The 18,879-nt window shown below is 51.8% G+C and overlaps 1 protein-coding gene across 1 annotated transcript in view; it reads left to right on the top strand.

Moving 5' to 3' along the window:
• LOC134413698 (olfactory receptor 14J1-like) overlaps nucleotides 1–17,626 on the top strand; it is a gene marked incomplete at its 5' end in the record, with an annotated part of 59,315 nt that extends 41,689 nt beyond the window's left edge. The window contains one exon of the mRNA XM_063147741.1: nucleotides 17,618–17,626. Within this exon, the coding sequence (XP_063003811.1) occupies nucleotides 17,618–17,626 (9 nt within the window). The remainder of the gene's footprint in view (nucleotides 1–17,617) is intronic.
• Nucleotides 17,627–18,879: the final 1,253 nt, after the last annotated feature.

Genomic DNA, 18,879 nt, shown 5'->3' with positions numbered 1-18,879 from the left:
AGTGCCTGGGGCCCTGCTGGAAGAGATGGGCATCATACTGGGAGTTACTGGAACTATACGAGGGGCAACTGGTAGAACTGGGAACACACTGGATGAAAGTGGGAGCAACTGGGAGCAACTGGGACCATATTGGGGACAAATTGTGTCATAATGGGGCTGGGCTCATACTGGGAAGAAGAGGGATCCTGCCAGGAGTGAGGGGAAGTGACCAGGATCATGTTGGGTGTGACAAGGAAACTGGAAGCACACAGGAGCAGCAACTGGGCTCATGCTGGGAGCAGGGCTCCTGGAAGGATGGATGCAGGGGCTAAACCCAACAAGGTGAGGTGTCACAAGTCCAAGTGCCAGGTTCTGCACCTTGGCCACAACAACCCCTGCAGTGCTACAGGCTGGGGACAGAGTGGCTGGACAGCAGCCAGGCAGAAAGGGACCTGCAGGGACTGATGGACAGCAGGCTGGACATGAGCCAGCAGTGTGCCCAGGTGGCCAGTGGCTCCTGGTCTGGATCAGGAATGGTGTGGCCAGCAGGAGCAGGGCAGGGATTCTTCCCCTGTGCTCAGCACTAGTTGGGCAGTAACTCGAGTGCTGCATCCAGTTCTGGGCACCCAGTTTAGGAAGGCTATGGAGGGGCTGGAGTGTGTCCAGAGAAGGGCAACAAGGCTGGGGAGAGGTCTGGAACACAAGTCCTGTGAGGAGCAAGTGAGGGAGCTGGGGTTGTTTATCCTGGAGAAGAGGAGGCTCAGAGGACACAAGGCAGTGTTAGGGCACAGGTTGGACTCTATGATCTACAAGGTCTTTTCCAACCTTGCTGATTCTGGGATTCTCTGGAACCACCCTTGGAGCAGTTGCAGGATGTGCGCTGGGCCTCCTCTTCAGAAGCTCCAGCAGTCCAGGTCCCTCAGCTTCTCCTGCCATCCCCAAAGCCCATCCTGTCAGTCCTGCAGAGCCACTGCAGCTCCTCCTCACTGCCCAGAACAGGGAGCCCCAGGGGCAGACACAGCAGCCCAGATGTGCTCCCTTGGCCTGGGGTGCCTCTGGCAAGGGAGCAGCATCAGGCACTGCAGGAGCCTGCAGACAATTCCTGCAGAACTTGTAAGATGATCCTGCACCCGAAGGGACGTTCCCATGGTGCCAAGTCAGGAACTGCAATGGGGAGTGGGGCCAGAGAGAAAAGGGCAAACAGGGATGGGAACAGGGCTGGGCAAGAGGAAGAAATGTGTACCAAAGAAAAGTAAAGAAAGCAAAGGTGAAGCAAGGGAAATGCTCAGGGCAGTTTGTGGGTGGCTGCCAGGCAGCCCTGGCTCTGAGCAACAGCGTCTGCAGCGGCACAGGAAACTCCCCGCTGATGGGAACAAACTTTCTGGCTGACTGCAGAGGCCAGGACAAAGCTGAGTGGTTTCCCTGGTGTCCCCCAGCCCTTGCTGGCCCCAGGAGCTGATGGCATTTGTGCTCCCTCAGGTTCATGTCCCCACACCAACAGCATGGGGTTGCTCCCCCTGCTCTGTGCAATGCAAACAGGGGCTGCTGAGCCAGTGCTGCTGTGTCTGTGCCTGCAAGGATGGGGCACCTGTGTGAGCTGGGGGAGAGGCCAGGGCTGCACAGGGGGGATGTTGTTGGCAGCTCCATGAGGACGCTCTGGGATGCTGCGCTGGGCTGTCCAGCACACTGGGGATCGATCAGCCCCTGCTCTGCTGCTCCTTCCTTTCTGCCTCAGGGCCCTTGCAGAGGCCCAGCCATGCTGTTTGCCCCCAGCCTGCCCACAGCCAGCCTGGGGCTGCTCTAGGGGCTTTTCTGTGGTGAGCATTGGCCTGGCTGTGTACTTGAGAGAGCCTGGGCAAGGAGCCTGGAGCCCCCAGGCCCTGGCCTGAGGCGTCAGCACTGCCCCAGCAGCGCCCATGGCCTGTCCCTGCTGCAGCCCTGGCACTGCCACCCCCAGGACTGTGCCCGGCCCCGAGAGCACTCAGGCCCTACAGCAACACCAGGTCCACCAGGGCAGCAGGGCAGGGCCATGGCAGCAGCACTGGCAACACTGAGTGCTGCTTCTGCTGGGCACAGCTGCTGGGCCAGCACTGATCTGCCCCCAGCTCTGCACACAGACATCGCTGCTGCAGCTCCAGAGAAGGCAACAAAAGGGCATCTCTGCAGAAAACTTTGCCTGGAGATCCTTTAGTTACTTTAAAGCCACCAAGAGCGCAGTCCCTCATTGACACAGTCTGTGGGCACAGGGAATGTGGAGAGAAACAAAATGAGAAATGGCACAAACATTGACATTTATTTGTGGACTATATGAATACCTAAAACAAAGGAGAAAATCCCACCACAACCAAACCAACAAGAAGTATAAAGATGACTTTTTTTACAAGTGATTTACAGAAACTTGCCAGCAGTTTAATGTTTCCGAAACCATCGAGTCATGAGTGTCCACACTGCAGCCTTGAGCTCCTGGTTCCTCAGGCTGTAGATGAGGGTGTTCAGGGCTGGAGGCATCACTGAGTACAGAACTGATAGGGCCAGATCCAGGGATGGGGAGGAGACGGAGGGGGGCTTCAGGTAAGCAAATGTGCCAGTGCTGAGGAACAGGGAGAGCACAGCCAGGTGAGGGAGGCAGGTGGAAAAGGCTTTGTGCCGTCCCTGCTCACAGGGGATCCTCAGCACAGCCCTGAAGATCTGCACATAGGAGAAATCTACAAACACAAAACAACCAAAAAACAGAAAAGCACTACCTATGAGTAGACCAAGTTCCCTGAGGTAGGAATTTGCGCAGGAGAGCTTGAGGATCTGGGGGATTTCACAGAAGAATTATTCCAGGGCATTGCCATGGCACAGAGGCGGGGAAAATGCATTGGCTGTGTGCAGCAGTGAATAGAGAGAGCCACTGGCCCAGGCAGCTGCTGCCATGTGGGCACAAGCTCTGCTGCCCAGGAGGGTCCTGTAGTGCAGGGGTTTGCAGATGGACACAGAGCGATCATAGCACATGATGGTCAGGAGGTAGTACTCAGCTGACAGTAAGAGCATAAAGAAAAAGAGCTGAGCAGCGCATCCTGTGTAGGAGATTGTCCTGGTATCCCAGAGGGAATTGTGCATGGCTTTGGGGACAGTGGTGCAGATCATGCCCAGGTCACTGAGGGCCAGGTTGAGGAGGAAGAAGAACATGGGTGTGTGCAGGTGGTGGCCACAGGATATGGCGCTGATGATGAGGCCATTGCCCAGGAGGGCAGCCAGGGAGATGCCCAGCAAGAGGCAGAAATGCATGAGCTGCAGCTGCCGCGTGTCTGCCAATGCCAGCAGGAGGAAGTGCCTGATGGAGCTGCTGTTGGACATTTACTGGGGCTGAATATGGGGATCTGTTCATGGAGAAAAGGACAGTGAAGAGTTAAAGGAAATACCTGTATCCAAAATCAAAGCCAATTCCCATACACCCTCCTCTGTAACACACAGACATGGTCTTCAGTTTTTTTAGTTAGGAGGTTTTCTCTATAAGCTGCCCCATATGTCTGCTGGTGCTCCTGCATGTCAGAAACCCTCAGCATTTCTGGTGCACTCAGGGAGAAAGATCTGTGATGCAAAGTGGAGATTGAGGGGAGATGGTTTGTCACTTCATTCTGTTTGGAGTTTGTCTGGGCTTCCACTGTTCTGAAATGGAGGATGTTCACACTCCCACATTTTCCTTAAAATTCCTCAGGTACTGCTGAGAGCAGATGGGTGCACCATAGCCCAGCTCCACATTTGTAGCCAAGGACTCATATTGCTCATTTCACCAACCAAGCATCATTTTCAGTGTCAGAACAGCTCTGCCTTTCCCCATTAATCTTATAACCCAGAGATGTTCTTGGACAGGTTTGCACCCTGCATTGAAGCTCCGAGCTTGGACTGAAATCTCAGAGAGACTTCCAAGTGTCCTTATGCTGGCATTGGATTGAGGGAGATGCAGCTCCTTCCCTGGCTGTCCTGACAGTATTGCCCAGAGCCTGGCACTGGGGACAGCGTCACCCTGAGCCAGCTGTGCCCCCTGCCAGAGTCCCCAGGGCCGGGCAGCTGCTCCCAGTCCTGTGCTCTGCAGAGGGAACTGGGCCCGGGGCTGCAGAGCTGCCCCACGGCTCTGCTGCAGCTCTGCCTGCACAGGAGGGGCTGCACCACTTGGAGCCCCGACCCTGAGGGCAGAGGCTTGGCTGGGGCACAGAAGGGAGGGGGCTTGTTCAGAGGGAGGGGCTGCACTGGAGGGGATCCTGTGGGCATCTTTAAACTCTCCCTGCTACAGCATTTCTGGGTTTTGTTTTCTCTCATTGCTTGATCTTTTCTCTTCCTCCTGCAGATTTTCCTCCTGCAGGTGTTTCCCTGTGCCTGATCTCTCCCTGCCAGCACTCACAGACCCCAAATCTCTGTGCACTCTCCTTGGCCTGACAGGACCCTGCCTGTTTGTAGGGCACTGCCTGGGAGCAAGTTCTGTTTGCAGCTTGGTGAAAGGACAGATAAGCCTGAGCCTGATAGCTCCAGCAAAGGTGGTGCTGGTCTGTCCGCTGGCAGAATGGCTGCAAGCACATGAGGGATCTCCTGTGAACCTATTGATCACTAAAAGTAACAGTTCAGATGTCTCTGGCACTTGTAAAAACTAATAATGGTATTTCATAAGCAACATGTAATATTTTTCCCCATTCTCCAATTGTAGGAAACTGAATACCTATCTAGTCTTTGGAAATGTCCTCATTTTTGTAACATTCGTTGTTTTGGAAATATTCTATGACTGACGAGAAGCCCTGAGCATGTCAGAGTTTCATGAGCATTTCACCTCCCCTGCACCAGAAATATTCAGAGTTGTACTCACAGAGTCTGTAGGCATTGGGATGTTCAAGCTTTAGGAGATGGCTCCAGGAGCTGCAGCTGCATTGTCCTGCAGCCAGAGGTTCCTGTGCCAAGGGCTGGCAGTGATTCTACCCCAGACACTTCTCAGCACCTTCCCACCCCTGACTGATTAAAGCCTCCTGTGCCTCTGTGCTGTGCCCGGGGTGGCTGCAGGCAGGGCCCCAGCTCTGCTGGGCTGGCAGAAGAGCTGCTCATCAAGAGAAATGTGCTTTTGAAGCTTTTCTTGGTTACCAGGAGCTGCCTCTGTGCCAGGAGCCCAGCCCAGCTCAGCAGCACAGACACAGCACAAGGACTTTAATGAGCCTCTGGGGCTTTGTGCTCAGGCCCTGACCATCAGTCCTTGAGAGGGAGCTAGCTGAAGAAACCTCTCCAGAACTCCAAGTCAGAATCCAACTCCAAATTTTCTTGAAGTTTTAATGGGTCCCACTGAGGGACAGGACAGAGAAAGTGTACCCAGGCCTCAGGCAGAGCAGAGATGTGGAGGCAGTGATGACAGGTGTGGATAAACAGAAGCCAAGTCTTGGTGCTCTGGGCCACAGCAGCAGGGTCTGTGCCAGCAAGGGCTGGGAGGAGACACCTTGTCCTGAGGCCCTTGGGCCTCCTGGCACAGCCCCAGCCAGGCTAGGCACTGTCAGCCCGTTGTCCTGCCCTCAGTATCCCCCCCTAGCCCACATCCCAGTGGCTTCAAGGATCTGCTGGAAGGAGTCCCTGGGGATCCTTGCTCAGAAATGCCCCTGGGAGCTCCTTAATGCTCCCTGCAGGGACTGCAGGTTTTTCAAAGGACTTTGGGTTTGGCTTTTGCCTTGGAGTGTCTAAGAGGTTTGTGCAATCATGGCCTCCAATTATCTGTTTTAATTAATCCCTGGAGAGACTTTGTCAGTAGCAACACTCAGTGGGGCTCATTAATGCTTCAAGGTACTTCAGTTATTTTAAGGTACTTGGTGTTTCCCTTTTGATCCAGACTCTGTGAGAGGTTTGTGCAATCATGGCCCCACTTATCTGCTTTAATGAGTCCCTTGAGAACTTTGTACTGACACTCAGTGGGGCTCATTAATGTTTTGAGATACTCAAGGTTTTTAAGATATTTATAGATTTAAGAATACTTTTAGGTACTTTTAAGGATTTTCCCTCCTACACTGAGTCTCTGAGAGTTTTTTGTGCCATCCTGGCCTCCAGTTCCCTCCTCCATGGAGTCCGTGAGGAGCCTGTGTTGGGTATCTTTCTCTGTTCTGCTTTACAACAATGATGGAACTGAAAGAATTTTGTAAGACTTTCTAAAAGCATTCAAACAAACATGGGACAAATAACAATACAACAATCACTAAGAGAATGAATAGTCCTGTTTTAGCTAGAAATCATCCAACCCTTCAGCCCCTTGGATTGGAAGAGTTATTCACCCAGTCTTTGTTTTCCACTTGAAACTTCTTGAACCCTTCCTTCAGTACCTGACTGCTCTCGTGGATTGATGCGCTTTGGCTGGAAAGGTTCTTACAACACAGCTCTCAGAGTCTACACTGCCATTCCAATGTGTCCAGAGTAAAAACTCTATCACTGTTCTGCAAGGTGGCATGTCTGATGGTCTCTATGTCTGAGAGCAGGCCACTCAATGTAGCATTGGCTTGCTTACTTAACAGGCACTCAAGATGGTCTAATTGTCCTAAAGCTTTAGCTGCAGCCACCGCCACCCAAGGTAGTCCAAATTGGGAGTGCTACCATCCGATACCTGGATTAAAGCTTGCAAAGCCATCTCTTTGATATCATCCAATACATCTCTGGGGATACCTGTTGCTTGGTCATCTGGTAGGCTGTGTTGTCCTTCTCCAGCTAGATGGTCCATTGTCACTTCTGCCCTTGCCTCATTATTAGCATAGTCATTGCTATGAATTGATTTAGTAAACACTTCCATCCCCCTTCCCACAGAGTGTATTCTGTAAGTGACAGAAACATGGTCATATTACATTTTAAATCATAGGAGATTAAGACATGTGCTGTAAACATGGCCCTCATTAGCCCATTAAAACAAAGTAAGTCCTTCCCCTATGGTCTTTAGCTGCCCTACATAGATCCTTGATTTCCCCATAAACCAATGGCTGATACCTGGGATTCTGCCCCCTTCTTTCGTAACATCCCGGGGCAATGAGGAGTTTCATGACTATTTGCCAGTCTCCTTCCTTAACTGTTTCTTTCCAGATCTTTTCCTAGGGATCTTCTGGGGTTGAGTTGTGAGGTGGCTCTGGGGAATCCAAACTGTCTTCTGAGGAGGAAGGGTAACTTTGAACAGGAACATTTGGTTTAGAAATAGTGTGAAAGTTCGGCTTAGTATCTTTGATCATGGGGTTATATTGTTGCCGGAGGGTGAGGCAAAGGGCACTGACATTTTGTCAGGTGTTGGGGACGAAGGGCCTTGATTTGGGATGGTGGGCTTCTGGGATGCAGTTCTGTAGGCATGGTCCAGGGTGAAGGTGGAATGATTGACAATTGGGCCTTACCCACAGTCATGGGGGTGGAGTCTGGAGGTTCATTCAGGGCAGAAGAGAAGGTTGTAGTTGCAGGAAGTGGAGGAGCCATGATGGAGGTAGGATGGTGGGGCTCCTGAGCCACATTTGGGCTCCTTCCATCTTGAGTCTCCAGCGCATGATGCTCCATTGCCATCTTGGACCATCATGGAAGGTCTGAGAAAGTCAGGTTTGAGGGGAGGTCCTGAGTTAGGAGTGACCAACGGGTTGAGTTTTCAACACACTGCTTGCTGGTGAAGGGTCTCAAGGATGGTGTGGAAGATGGGGAATATGCAGATTCAGAGTGGCTCTGGGTGCAATGGAGTCCCTTTTGATCGAAAGGTTGGAAAATTTAACTCCCACTGAGTCCCAAAATTCAGTGGTATGGATTTCGTCAGCAGAGGCATCTGGAAAATTTTTAATGATCCACCTGATCATTGATTGATTTTAATTCATTATTTGAAACTATTTGGTCATGATCAGTGAGAATGAAAGCATCCATATATGCTTCTTTCTACTTTGGACATCTGGCGGCCCATTTTTCTTTTTCTCTGCCTTATGGGGAGGAGGCACCGGAACACCCCAACTCAATTATGGGACTTGGGTGCATATTGTAAAAATGCAGTGGCAAAATGGGCAATAAATATCTTGCATTACCCCAAACCCACCTGCAATCCTATGCATGTGAAACCATCGTTGTTCCTGCCGATCCTGGGCAGGGTCCCTTTAAGCAACGATGAATCAGCAGGGCCTGGCACAGTCCAAAATCTCAGGGAGTACTGGCCTATCCATCAGCTAACCCCATCTGACGTGACTGACACAGGGATCCCTGAATGCCATGGTCCCTGTTCGGGTGCTAGATATCACAATGAAGGTGGCTATGAGAAACCTCTCTGGTTCCCTGACTTCAGGGCAAGGGAGGCAAAAATGAAAAGAAGCAGGATCATTGGAGTTGTTAAAAAGGAACTTTATTAACAGGGTGAGAAACAATAAACATGGAGAGGTCAAGTATGAGGGGCAGGATCCAAAGACCCGAGACAAAGGGGAAGAAACAACATAGACACTTAGGGGTAGAATACTCTAGAACTATAACCCTATAGGGGAAACAAGTAACCAATAGGGGAGTAGAACTTGGACAAATTAGCATAGCAACACTAAAGGCTTATGGGAGAACTATCAGGTGCACCCTAAGTTAAACAAATGATTCCCAGGGTTTGAAACTCATGTCCAATTCTTTTGGGATAAAATCTGGCTGACTCTGAGTTACAGCTGGGCTAACTCCCACACCGCTGCTTTGCTCTGGCCCCTTGGCACCATGCGGCCAAATAGAGCCACGATTATATCCTTGGATCCACGAGGCTCCAAAGTGTCACAATGGTCCCTTGGATCCATGGTGCTCTGCAGTGTCACAATGGCCCCTCCATTTCACAAGGCTCCCAATGTCACATTGGTCTCCATAGGAAGGAAACCACGGAGCCCCCATGTTTCAGGAGCTGATTAATGGCTGCCACCAGAGGCCAAGGCAAGCCTGATATGTCTCTCCTGGCAGGTTTGCTTGGAGCAACCCTTAGATATTTGAAATATGAATGTGGAGTCTTAATTTCAGACATTTGTGCCTCAAGATAAGGGATGTTTTCTTCCACAAAAATAAAAGCAGAGAGCCCTTTCCAGTGTTTGGAAAATAGTTGAGTGCTAGCACTCAGGAGTCAAAGACCAGCCAGACCTGTCTGTCCTGGCAGCTTTTTTCTGGCAGCAATCCTTGGATACACAGAAATTTGGAGGTGGAATCCTAATTTCGGCCACGGATGCCTGGAAAAGATGGACATTTGTTTTCCATACAAAGGAAAGCCCAGAGCCCCAAGGTTTCAGGGGCAGATGGGAGTGGCTTCCACATTCCAAGGTCAACCAGACCTGTCAGGTGACCCCTGGGAGGCCAAGGCAGCCACACCTGTTTCATGTTCCCTTACTTCCACAGGGCCCTGCAGTGCCACAATGGTTCTCTTACTTCCATGATGTTCTCAGGTGTCATAATGGCCCCTTGGTTAGACAAGTCCTTAAGGATCTTAATGGTCTCCATGATTCCACAATGCCCCACAGTGTCCTAATGGTCTATTGGTTCCATGAACCCCCTCTGTGTCACCATGGCCCCTTGGTTCCATTGGAGCCCAGTAGTGCTGCAATGATCCCCTTTTTTCCACAACTTCCCATAGTGTCATAATGGCCTCTTCCTTCCATGAGACCCTGCAGGGTCACAATGGCCCTTTGGTTCCATGAGGCCCCACAGTGTCACAATACTCTCTGTGATTCCATGGGGCCTTGCAATGTCACAATGGTCTCCATGGATCCACGATGCCCTGCAGGATCACAATGGCCCTTTGGCTCCACAAGGCCCTGAAATGCAGCAATGACCTCTTGGTTCAACAAAGCCCTGCTGCTTCACACTGGCCCCTTGGGACTATGTGGCCCAACAGAGCCACAGTGATGTCTTTGGTTCCATGAGGCCCCCCAGTGTCACAGTGGCCCCTGGGATCCATGGTACCCTGCAGGGTCACAATGTTCCCCTTGGTTCCACAAGTTCCTACAGTGTAATAGGTTCCACAGGGGTCTGCAGTGTCACCGTGGCCTATTGGTTCCGCAATGCTCCGCAGTGTCACAATTGTCTCTCTAGGAAGGAAACAAGTGAGTCCCAGTGGTGCAGGGGCAGTCTCCAGAGGCCATGTCTAGCTAGACTTGACTGTATTAGCAGATTTTATGTGGGAGCAACCCTTGGATATAGGGATATTTAGAGGTGGAATCCTAATTTCAGCCATGTGAGCCTAGACAAGACAGATAGTTCTTTCCCATAGGAATAAAAGCACGGAGTCAAAGTGCTTCATGGTCAGATGGGAAGTGGTCGTTGACATATCAAATTCAGTGGGACCTGTCAGATCGCCCCCAAGAGGCCAAACCCGGCAGACCTGTTCCATGTTCCCTTGATTTCATGGGTCTCCATACTGTCACAGTATTCTCCTTGATTCCATGAGGTCTTGCAATGTCACAAAGGCTTCTTGGTTTTAGGAGCTTCAACAGAGTCACAAGGGTCCCTTGTGCGGCCCCGCTGTGTCACAATGGCTCCTTGTTTCTATGGGCCCACAGTTCAATCATTGACCCTTGCATTCATAGTGCATCGAGCTGCACAAAGGTCTCCTTGTTTCATGAGGTTCCATAGTGTCATCGTGGTCGCTGTCAGAGGCTGGATGAGATCGATGTCCTGAGACACCTTGGGATGCTCGGAATGCCCGTGTGGGGCCAGGGCCGGGTCAGGCCTTGGTTTGTGGTGGGACAGAGCCCTGCCCCCAGCCCTGGCCTGGCATAGCTGTCAATCACATAGCTCTGAGGCCAGAGGCCCCACTGTGTCACACTGGGCCTTGGTTCCATGAGGATCTGGAGGGTGACACAGGTTTATGACATTTGTTGTTGCTGCCCCTCACATCCCAGTGCCCCACAAACAGCCCCAAGCCAGTCAAGAGGGACAGGCCCTGCTGTCCCAGGCTGGACTCAGGGCTTGGCCTTTCTGCCTTTGTTGTAGTGTGTTTTTATACTTTGAAGTAGTTTTGTTTTGTATCCCTATATTTTTCCCAAATGATTTATGCCAGACTATGCCCCCCTCCCCTTACCTGTGTTATTCCTCTCCCTGGATGAGATCATCCCCAAATCCCCACCCTGGCCCTCTGTCAATCACTCAGCATCCCATCCCCTCCATCTAGAAGCTTCAGTCCAAGTTGTCAAGTGATTAGCCAGAGGCCAGGGGTCAGTCCCCCAAGCCTTGCCCCATATGCTGTCCTAAATGTCTATCCCCCAGCACCCATCCCTTAGGGTCACTCATTGGTTAGTAAAATGTTATCTACTTTTTGTTTCCACCTCCCTTTAAATGTAACCTTGGCACATCTCCCGGGGTTCTCAGCAGGAGGCCCCTGAGGTGCAGGAGCTCCTTTGGGACTCCTGGAATAAAACCTTGGAATAACCCCTGCTAAGAGTCGGCCCTTTATCTCCTACTGATGTCTCTGGTGTCCCTTCTGCTGCAAAGGCAACCAGCCCATGTGCCCTCAGTACCCTCGGGGCACAGAGAGCGTCTCCCCGCTGTTGGAGCTGCCCCCCGGTGTCTGCCGACTTGGGACTGGCCAAGGGTTCCTGAGAGGTTCACAGAGGGACCGAGACATTCCTTCCCCCAGGCAGCCCAGGCCTTGCTCAGCATTGTGGTTTCCTGCTCAGAGCCTTTGGCTCCCTGCAATCCTGGCCTCAAGGATCTGCTCTCAGCAGTCCCTGAGGAGCCTTTGGCACTCCCTGCCCTCAGTTGGGCCCTGGGACTCGGAGTTTTGCTGCTGACTCCTTGAGCAGCTTCCTCAGCCTTCTCTCAGTGCTTGAGGGTCCTGGACTCAGCCCCTAATCCACCATCAGGATCATTAAAATACAGAAAGACCTCGGGAGTTCTTCCTCTTCCTGCAATTGTCTACAGGATTTCAGGGCCTGTACAGGTGTACAGGCCCTTAAATCAGTTTGGAGTCAATTTGGAGCTCTTTTAAGAATGGAGAATTAAGAGTGCACCTTAGGACCTTTTTTATAATCAAGTGATATTTTTTTTATTTTCCAGTTCAGAGAAGAGCTGATAGAAGCATCCCCCAGGTGATCTTGATGCTGAATGTCTCCTTAGGAGCTCTGGGCACAGAGAAGAATGAGCCCCTTGAGGGCTGACCCTATTTGAATCAGCTGCTCCTCACCCCCAGCCTCACCATGTCTGACATTGCCCATCTGGGACTGACATCCCTGTGTTCTGCAGCAGAACCTCGTCTCCTGAGCTCTGCAGCTCCATGTCCAGCCCACTGCACCATGTACCACTTGCTCTCCTCAGGGCTCTGCCTGCACACAGGCCCAGGAAAAGTTTTCCTGTTGGTAAGGAAAGCATGGAAAAGCCAGAGCAGGTTTCCTAAACTAAAAACCCCACTCAGGAGCCACCTGCTCAGTACAGGGTGCCTTGAATGGTGTCACCATTCTCCAAGGGACAGTGTGAGCAGAAATGATCTCTGGAAGCAGAATTCTCTGAGTCTTGCAGCTGAATTCTCTGTCCTTGTCCTTTCCCTAGATCTCTGTTGCAGATGGAAGCTGCCGGTGCCATCCTCACCTTTAACCTCTCTCTTGAATGCAAACAGAAGTTCCCACATGTGTTAAGCAGGATTTGCTCAATGTTTCTACAAAACTTTTGTTGTTCCTCATGGAATGAAGAGGCCATTTTAGCACTGAGGGGGTGGTATGGAAGCAAGAAGCCAATTGTGACCCTGGGGTGCCATGGACCCAAGGGGCCATGGTGACAAAGCAGGGCCACGTGGATCCAGAGGTCCGTTGTGACACTGTGGATCCAAGGAGACCATGGAGGCACCCCCAGAATCTCATGGAACCAAGGAGTCCATGGTGAACCAGCGGGGCCGCATGGAGGCAATGGTCCATGGTGACACTGCCCTTCCAAGGAGGCCATTCTGATACTGTGGAAGCTCATGGAGCAAGGGAGGCCATTGCGACACTGAAGAACTTCATGGCACCAAATATCCATGGTGACACAGCAGGGCATCATGGGAACCAAGGAACCGCTGTTGGCAGTAGGGAAACTCATGGACCCAGAGGTCCTTGTGGCACTGCAGAACCAGCACAGCTGCTGGACCTTGTACCCTGGCCCTGCACAGCTCCTTGGGAGGCATAGCAGGAGCAGCACCCTGGGAGCCTCAGGAATGCCCCTCAGGGATCCACAGCACACACTCCCAGGGGCTGGAATTCCATTTCTCAGCCAGGAAAAGATGTTCCTGCCCTGGAAGGCAAAGCTTTTAAGAAGGAGCCAAAAGCCAAGTGGAGCAAGATGCTACAGTGACATTTCACTGCCAGCCTTCATAACTTCACACATGTTACATGTTGTAGTTCATGGATTGGGAATTAAATCAGGGCAAGGTGTTTGGTGGGAGTGGCCCTAGGTCAAGAGCAGAGAGGGACAGAGAAGGCAAAGAAAGGAAGTAGAGAAAGGAGGGCACAAACACAATCAGCTGAGAAGGTGTCACTCTGAAAACAGAACTGCAACTGACTGAAAATTAATGGGACAGAAAGAAATAATTTTGCACCTTTTATTTCCTATCAAAATACAATTTCTTCCCTTTCTCACAAACCTCCTCCCAGTGTCATTGAGCAGGGCTGTCAGAAAGTCCTTCATTCTGAGTGGATGTTCCAGGCTGCGGCCACAATGAAACAGGGAATGGGGATTTTGCTGCTCCTGGGGAGTTTGACATCCTCAGCTGAGGAGAGGAGGAGGCACCAGAAGAAAACGGCAGCTGGGCTTCACTGTTCCTCAGGAATTAGGGTGGGGAGGACTCTCCCATCCTGTCTGTAGCTGCTCCCACAGGGATGTGAGGGCTGATTCCAGAGCTCCAGGGGTCACAGTCAGGGCTGCCCTCAGGGAATGCTTGCCTGGTATGGAGGGGCAGTGTGCGAGCACCTGGATCTTGGGGCACCTAGCTGCCCACCCTGTTTGGAGGTGCCTGAGGAGGGCTGGGACAATGCCAGGGACATCTTGCAGTGACATCCCCCTGTCCTGCTCTGGGTGAGCTCAGTCCCAAACCTGACCTTGATCCTTGTCTCAATCTCACTCCATGTTTAGGCACACTCACAGTTCTGTATTTTATCTCATCTCAGTGCCAGATTCATCTAGCCCCAGACCCAATCCCAACTCCAGCCCTAAAGCCAATTCCATGTCTACCCTTAACCCAATCCCAGCTCTAATCCAAATCTCAGCCCCAGCTCCAACCCCAGCCCCAATTCCAGCCTCTTCTTAAATTCTCAGCCCCAAGCCAAATCCCAGGTTCAGCCCCTCTGGAGCTTTGGAGTTGTCTCTGTCCCTCTGACCCCAATGGTGTTTGGGTGGGGTCACAGCAGGGCTGAAAGGGACAGAGACCTCCCCGGCCTCCGCAGGCATGAGAAGGTTGGAGAGACCCCTAGCCCCGAGCACCCTCAGAGGTGAGCGGAAACAGACCCCCTGGTCCCCAGCCCTGCACAGGCATTGCCTGAGGCCAGAGGGATGGAGACCCCCCTGAGAATCCCCCAGGGTGAGGGGACAGAGACCCCCTGAGCACCCCCTTGGCTGAGAGAGACAGAGACTGCCCCGAGCACCCCCTGGCACAGGGGTGAGAGGGAGGGAGACCCCCCAGGCATTCCCTGGGGTGAGAATCATGGACACTCCCTGGGGAATGGCCTGGGGTGACAGGGACAGGGACACCCCCTGGGGAATGGCGTGGGGTGACAGGGATACCCCCTGGGGAATAGTCTATGATGACAGGGACAGGGATACCCCCTCCAGCCGCTCTGAAGCATTCCCAGGGCATGAGGCACAGAGGCCCCTCGAGCATCCACTGAGCACTGTGTTATAAATAAGATGCTTGACTAGGCCAATATTCAAGCAGCAATCAATTTATTAATTAATATGGTAAAGCATGAGCAATACAGCACTGGGTACAGTGGGGGAAGTTTTCCCTCCAACTGCACACCAATAGTTGAGGCTTACAGGTATTTATACGTGTAATTATAAGCTTTCTCAGCAGTTTCTATTCCCAATTTTTACTCATCAGCACTTTCTGTTCCCAATTTTTACATCAAAATTCTATACCTATTGTGATTTAGTTTTTCTCAGGATGTATCCCAGAAAGGAGTATCACCAGATGGAGGTGATTTGGTTTCTAAAAGAAGGAAAAAGTCTGGCAGATGGTGAGGTCCAGCTCTCCAGATGTGGGTCCATCTTTTAATTGCAAGGACTATAAATCTCATAACAGTGATGTCCAACTTCCCTAGATTGAAAATATAAATCCTTGAGTTGATGTTAATCTTCCTTTCTCAAGCTGCTTTTCAGTGTTTTGTTAAGGTGTGAGATAAGCAGGTTTCCTTTATATATATTCTAAAGCTATAGGTTCAAAGATCCTTACTACAAGCAATATTCCAAAATTATACTTCAAAAGGTTATTGGTGCAAAACTCTGTCAGGCTTAGCTACAAGCAGAAAGTTCCTGTCAGAAAGCAACATCCTTAAAGCTTTAATTCAAATGCTCCTAAATCAACTTAAGACTTAACAAGGTTAATTACGAACAAAGAATAAGCTCAAAGGCCTTCTTCCATGCTTTACTTTCCTCAGTAATATTAGAATTCGTCTTTATAAGTGTCCCATGGTTGGTTTCCACACATATTACAATCACAAATACACACATTGCCTGTATGTACCTGACACGAAACACAGCTTTGTATTTCACAGGGGGGGATAGGGATGGCTCCTGTGAGAAGCTGCTGGAAGCTTCCACCGTGTCTGGCACAGCCAATTCCTGCTGGCTGCAAAGATGGACCTGCTGCTGGCAAAGGATGGGCCAGTTACAAACGGTAGCAATGCCCCTGAGATAACAGATTTAAAAAAAAAATCAAAACAGAGATTGTGGCACAGTTTTTACTCCAGTCAGAGGGAGAACATATGAGAAGAACAACTGTGCAGACATCAAAGTCAGTACAGAAGGAGGGGCAGGAGGTTCTCCAGGCACTGGAGACCCAGGCACCCTGTAGGAGAGCCACGGACAGAGGGGCCCTGTTCCCAGGCTGGAGCAGCCTGTCCCTGGAGGAATGCACCCCCTGGAAGAGTGACCCATGCTGCAGCAGTTTGGGAAGGACTGTTGTCCCTGGCATGGACTCACAATGCAGCAGTTTGCAGAGGGCTGCTGCCCCTGAAATGGACTCACATGGGAGAAGCTCCTGTAGAACTGTCTCCCTTGGGAGGGACCCACGGTGCAGCAGGGGAACCACTCCTCTCCCTGAGCAGGGGCAGAAGCCATGGGTGATGAACTGACCATAACCTCCATTCCCTGTCTCCCTGCACTGCTGGGGTGGGAGGCAGAGCTGGAAGGAAGGACCTGAGGGGCATATTTTATTTCCCCTTTTTCTGCTCTTTGTAAGTAATAAATGAATTTCACATTGTCGCAGACATTTTTTCAGAGAAATCCTTTCTTTGGGATTTGTTCATCTTCTGGGAAGCTGAGGCCCCAGAAGAAGAATGTAAACAATGGTTATCGGCTGGTGTGGAATGCAACAGGTGCAGCGGTGATTGGGCTTCTGTGAGTGTTTGGATTTGCTGACCACTCACAGAAGAGTGTGTCCTTGCTTTCTGCTGGACACAGAACTTTCTTATTCATTCTTTTCTATGCTATTCTTAGCTTAGCAGCCTCTGCAACTTCTCTCTTTATTCCTTTTAGTATAGTAAAAATGCATTATATATCATATATCAATAAATCTAGCCTTCTGATCATGAACCAAGATTCTCATCCACTTCTCTCACCCTGAAGACCCTCATCAGGGCCCTGTAATATTTGGTAACCCCTTGTGTCAGAGCAAAAATTAATTTGATAAGCCCAGAGGAACAAAATTTCTGCACAGGGTAAAATCCTGTCCGTGTAGCATTTGATGGTGGCTTTGAAGTGACCATAGAAGTGGATTTAAGCCAGGAGCTGAAGAACTGAAGATCCTGATTGGGACAGAGTTCACAGCCAAGGCTGACCACAAAGAGAACCTGAAAACCCTCTGGGAGATGTTCGGAAAGAGCAGCAGAACCGTGGAGCGGGCCAGAGCATGCTGGACTCTTTCAAAAAGTACTGTTGGCTTTTCTCTTCCTGACGATTCCACCCTGAGAAGTTTGCGGCTGTTCGTATGGGGGACACATGCCTTGGAGGAAGAGGTTTAGTTCTCTCCTTCAGAGAAGAAGCTTATTGCCCTCTGGCAAAGATGGAGTGTGGAGGGGATGGATTTTTCTGGTCAAAAACAGATCTCTATGAGTTCTTTTGATGGGCAAAGCTTTTTGGGTTCTTTACTGATGTCCTATACGCCTTGGATGTTTTCCTATGGGAATGCATGGACTCCATTTTTCGATTTGTTTGGGGTCAGGGGGTGCAACTTCCCTCTTGTCTGCCCAGCATTTAGAAAGCACTTCCCAGTTTTGAAACGGAGAGAAGCTATTTTTCCATGGATTTCTAACTGCTATGGATTGGCTCCGTTTCCACTGTCCCCAGCTGGAGAAGACCCAGTGGGGGATGAGATTCTGCTTCCCAGCCCCCTCCTGCTTTGCGGCATGGGGGGATGAAACTGCGCTGCGTGAAGAAGTTTTTTTACTCTTTCTCCGAGGCATGCGCAGATGCAGCCGTTTCTTCCCCCCACCCTTCTCCCTCACAGGGGATATAGGAGGAGGCGGTGCCGCTCAAGCCAGCGCCGTTGGTGCCGCCCCTGGAAGCCCGGCAGGCTTCTTCCCAGTTGGCCTCTCGGACCCAGCCCCACTCAGAGATGGGGGTGGTACTGGTCCCCGAGGCCCCCCCACTTGCCGGACCCCCGCGGCCACCTCCAAGACCTGCGCTGCAGCCGCCCCTGCCAGCCCAACGGCCGCCTCCAAGACCCGCCCTGCCAAAGCGGCCGCCTCTCCAGGCGGCCCCACCCGCAGCTTCACCGGCTTCCCCGCTTGCATCTGCGAATTCAGAAACAGCGCTTCCTGCGCCTGCGCCATTGTTGCTAGGCGACGAAAACGCGTCTGCAGCTTCCCGCTCAGCAGAGGAGGGGTCGTCCCCGGCTCCAGCCCCCCCACCGCTTCCACCCGCCTTCCTGCCGCCTCAAGCCGAGACAGTCCCTGTTCAGGATGGTGTTGGAGACGCCGCCGAACCCGCAGGACTCTCGGAGCAGCCCACGGCCGCTCCTACGTGCAGCGCGATTCCCTCCCTGGTTCTGGCCCCCCTGCCGCTCGCACCGGCCGCCCCAGCAGTTCTGCCGCTGTCGGAGACTCTGTCCACCATGTCGGTGTCAGAGACTGCCCTGGAAATGGCTGTTTGTTTGAGCTCGGACCATCCTGGACCGGTTGCCTCTGTAGCAGCGGCCCCGGTGGCTGGTCTCTCCTTCCATGGAGCCGGGGGTGCGCGACAGCTGGGGGCAGGGGCAGTGCATCTGCCTGCTTTCAAGATCAGCATTCTCGGCGGTTTGGGGGATGTTTTTTCGGGGATTGTCCCATGGAGGCTGCCATCTCTGCCGCCTCTCTTGCGCCCTAGTGGCAGGGGGCAGGTGGGTCCCAAAAGCTCTTCCTTTGGTCCCCAGCCCAGTGGGGATGATGCCATGGGGCGGATGGAAGATACACCTGATGCATTTGCATTGCAGGGGGAGAGGGCACAGATGGAGGAGACCATGGCTGGTTTGCTCTGGGGAACAAACATCTCCAGACCCCAGATGGGATTTCTGGGGAAGGCTTCTATTTCCCTGCTGCTGGCATGCCTCAGTGGTTTTGGGGAAAGGAAGTGTGTCACCACCCATTCTGCCATTGTACTGGCAGCAGGGTGCAGGCCTGTGGGAATGCAGAGCCTGCCTCATGGGTTTGGGCCAGGGCCATCACTTGGCCTCCTGATGTTTCTTGGAGTTGTTGTTTCTCCTACCGGTCCTGGCCCGCCTTTTGGGGCCAG

Source organism: Melospiza melodia, unplaced genomic scaffold (assembly GCF_035770615.1).
Source record: "Melospiza melodia melodia isolate bMelMel2 unplaced genomic scaffold, bMelMel2.pri scaffold_48, whole genome shotgun sequence".
NCBI lineage: Eukaryota > Metazoa > Chordata > Aves > Passeriformes > Passerellidae > Melospiza > Melospiza melodia.
This window is presented reverse-complemented; position numbering and strand designations above follow the sequence as displayed.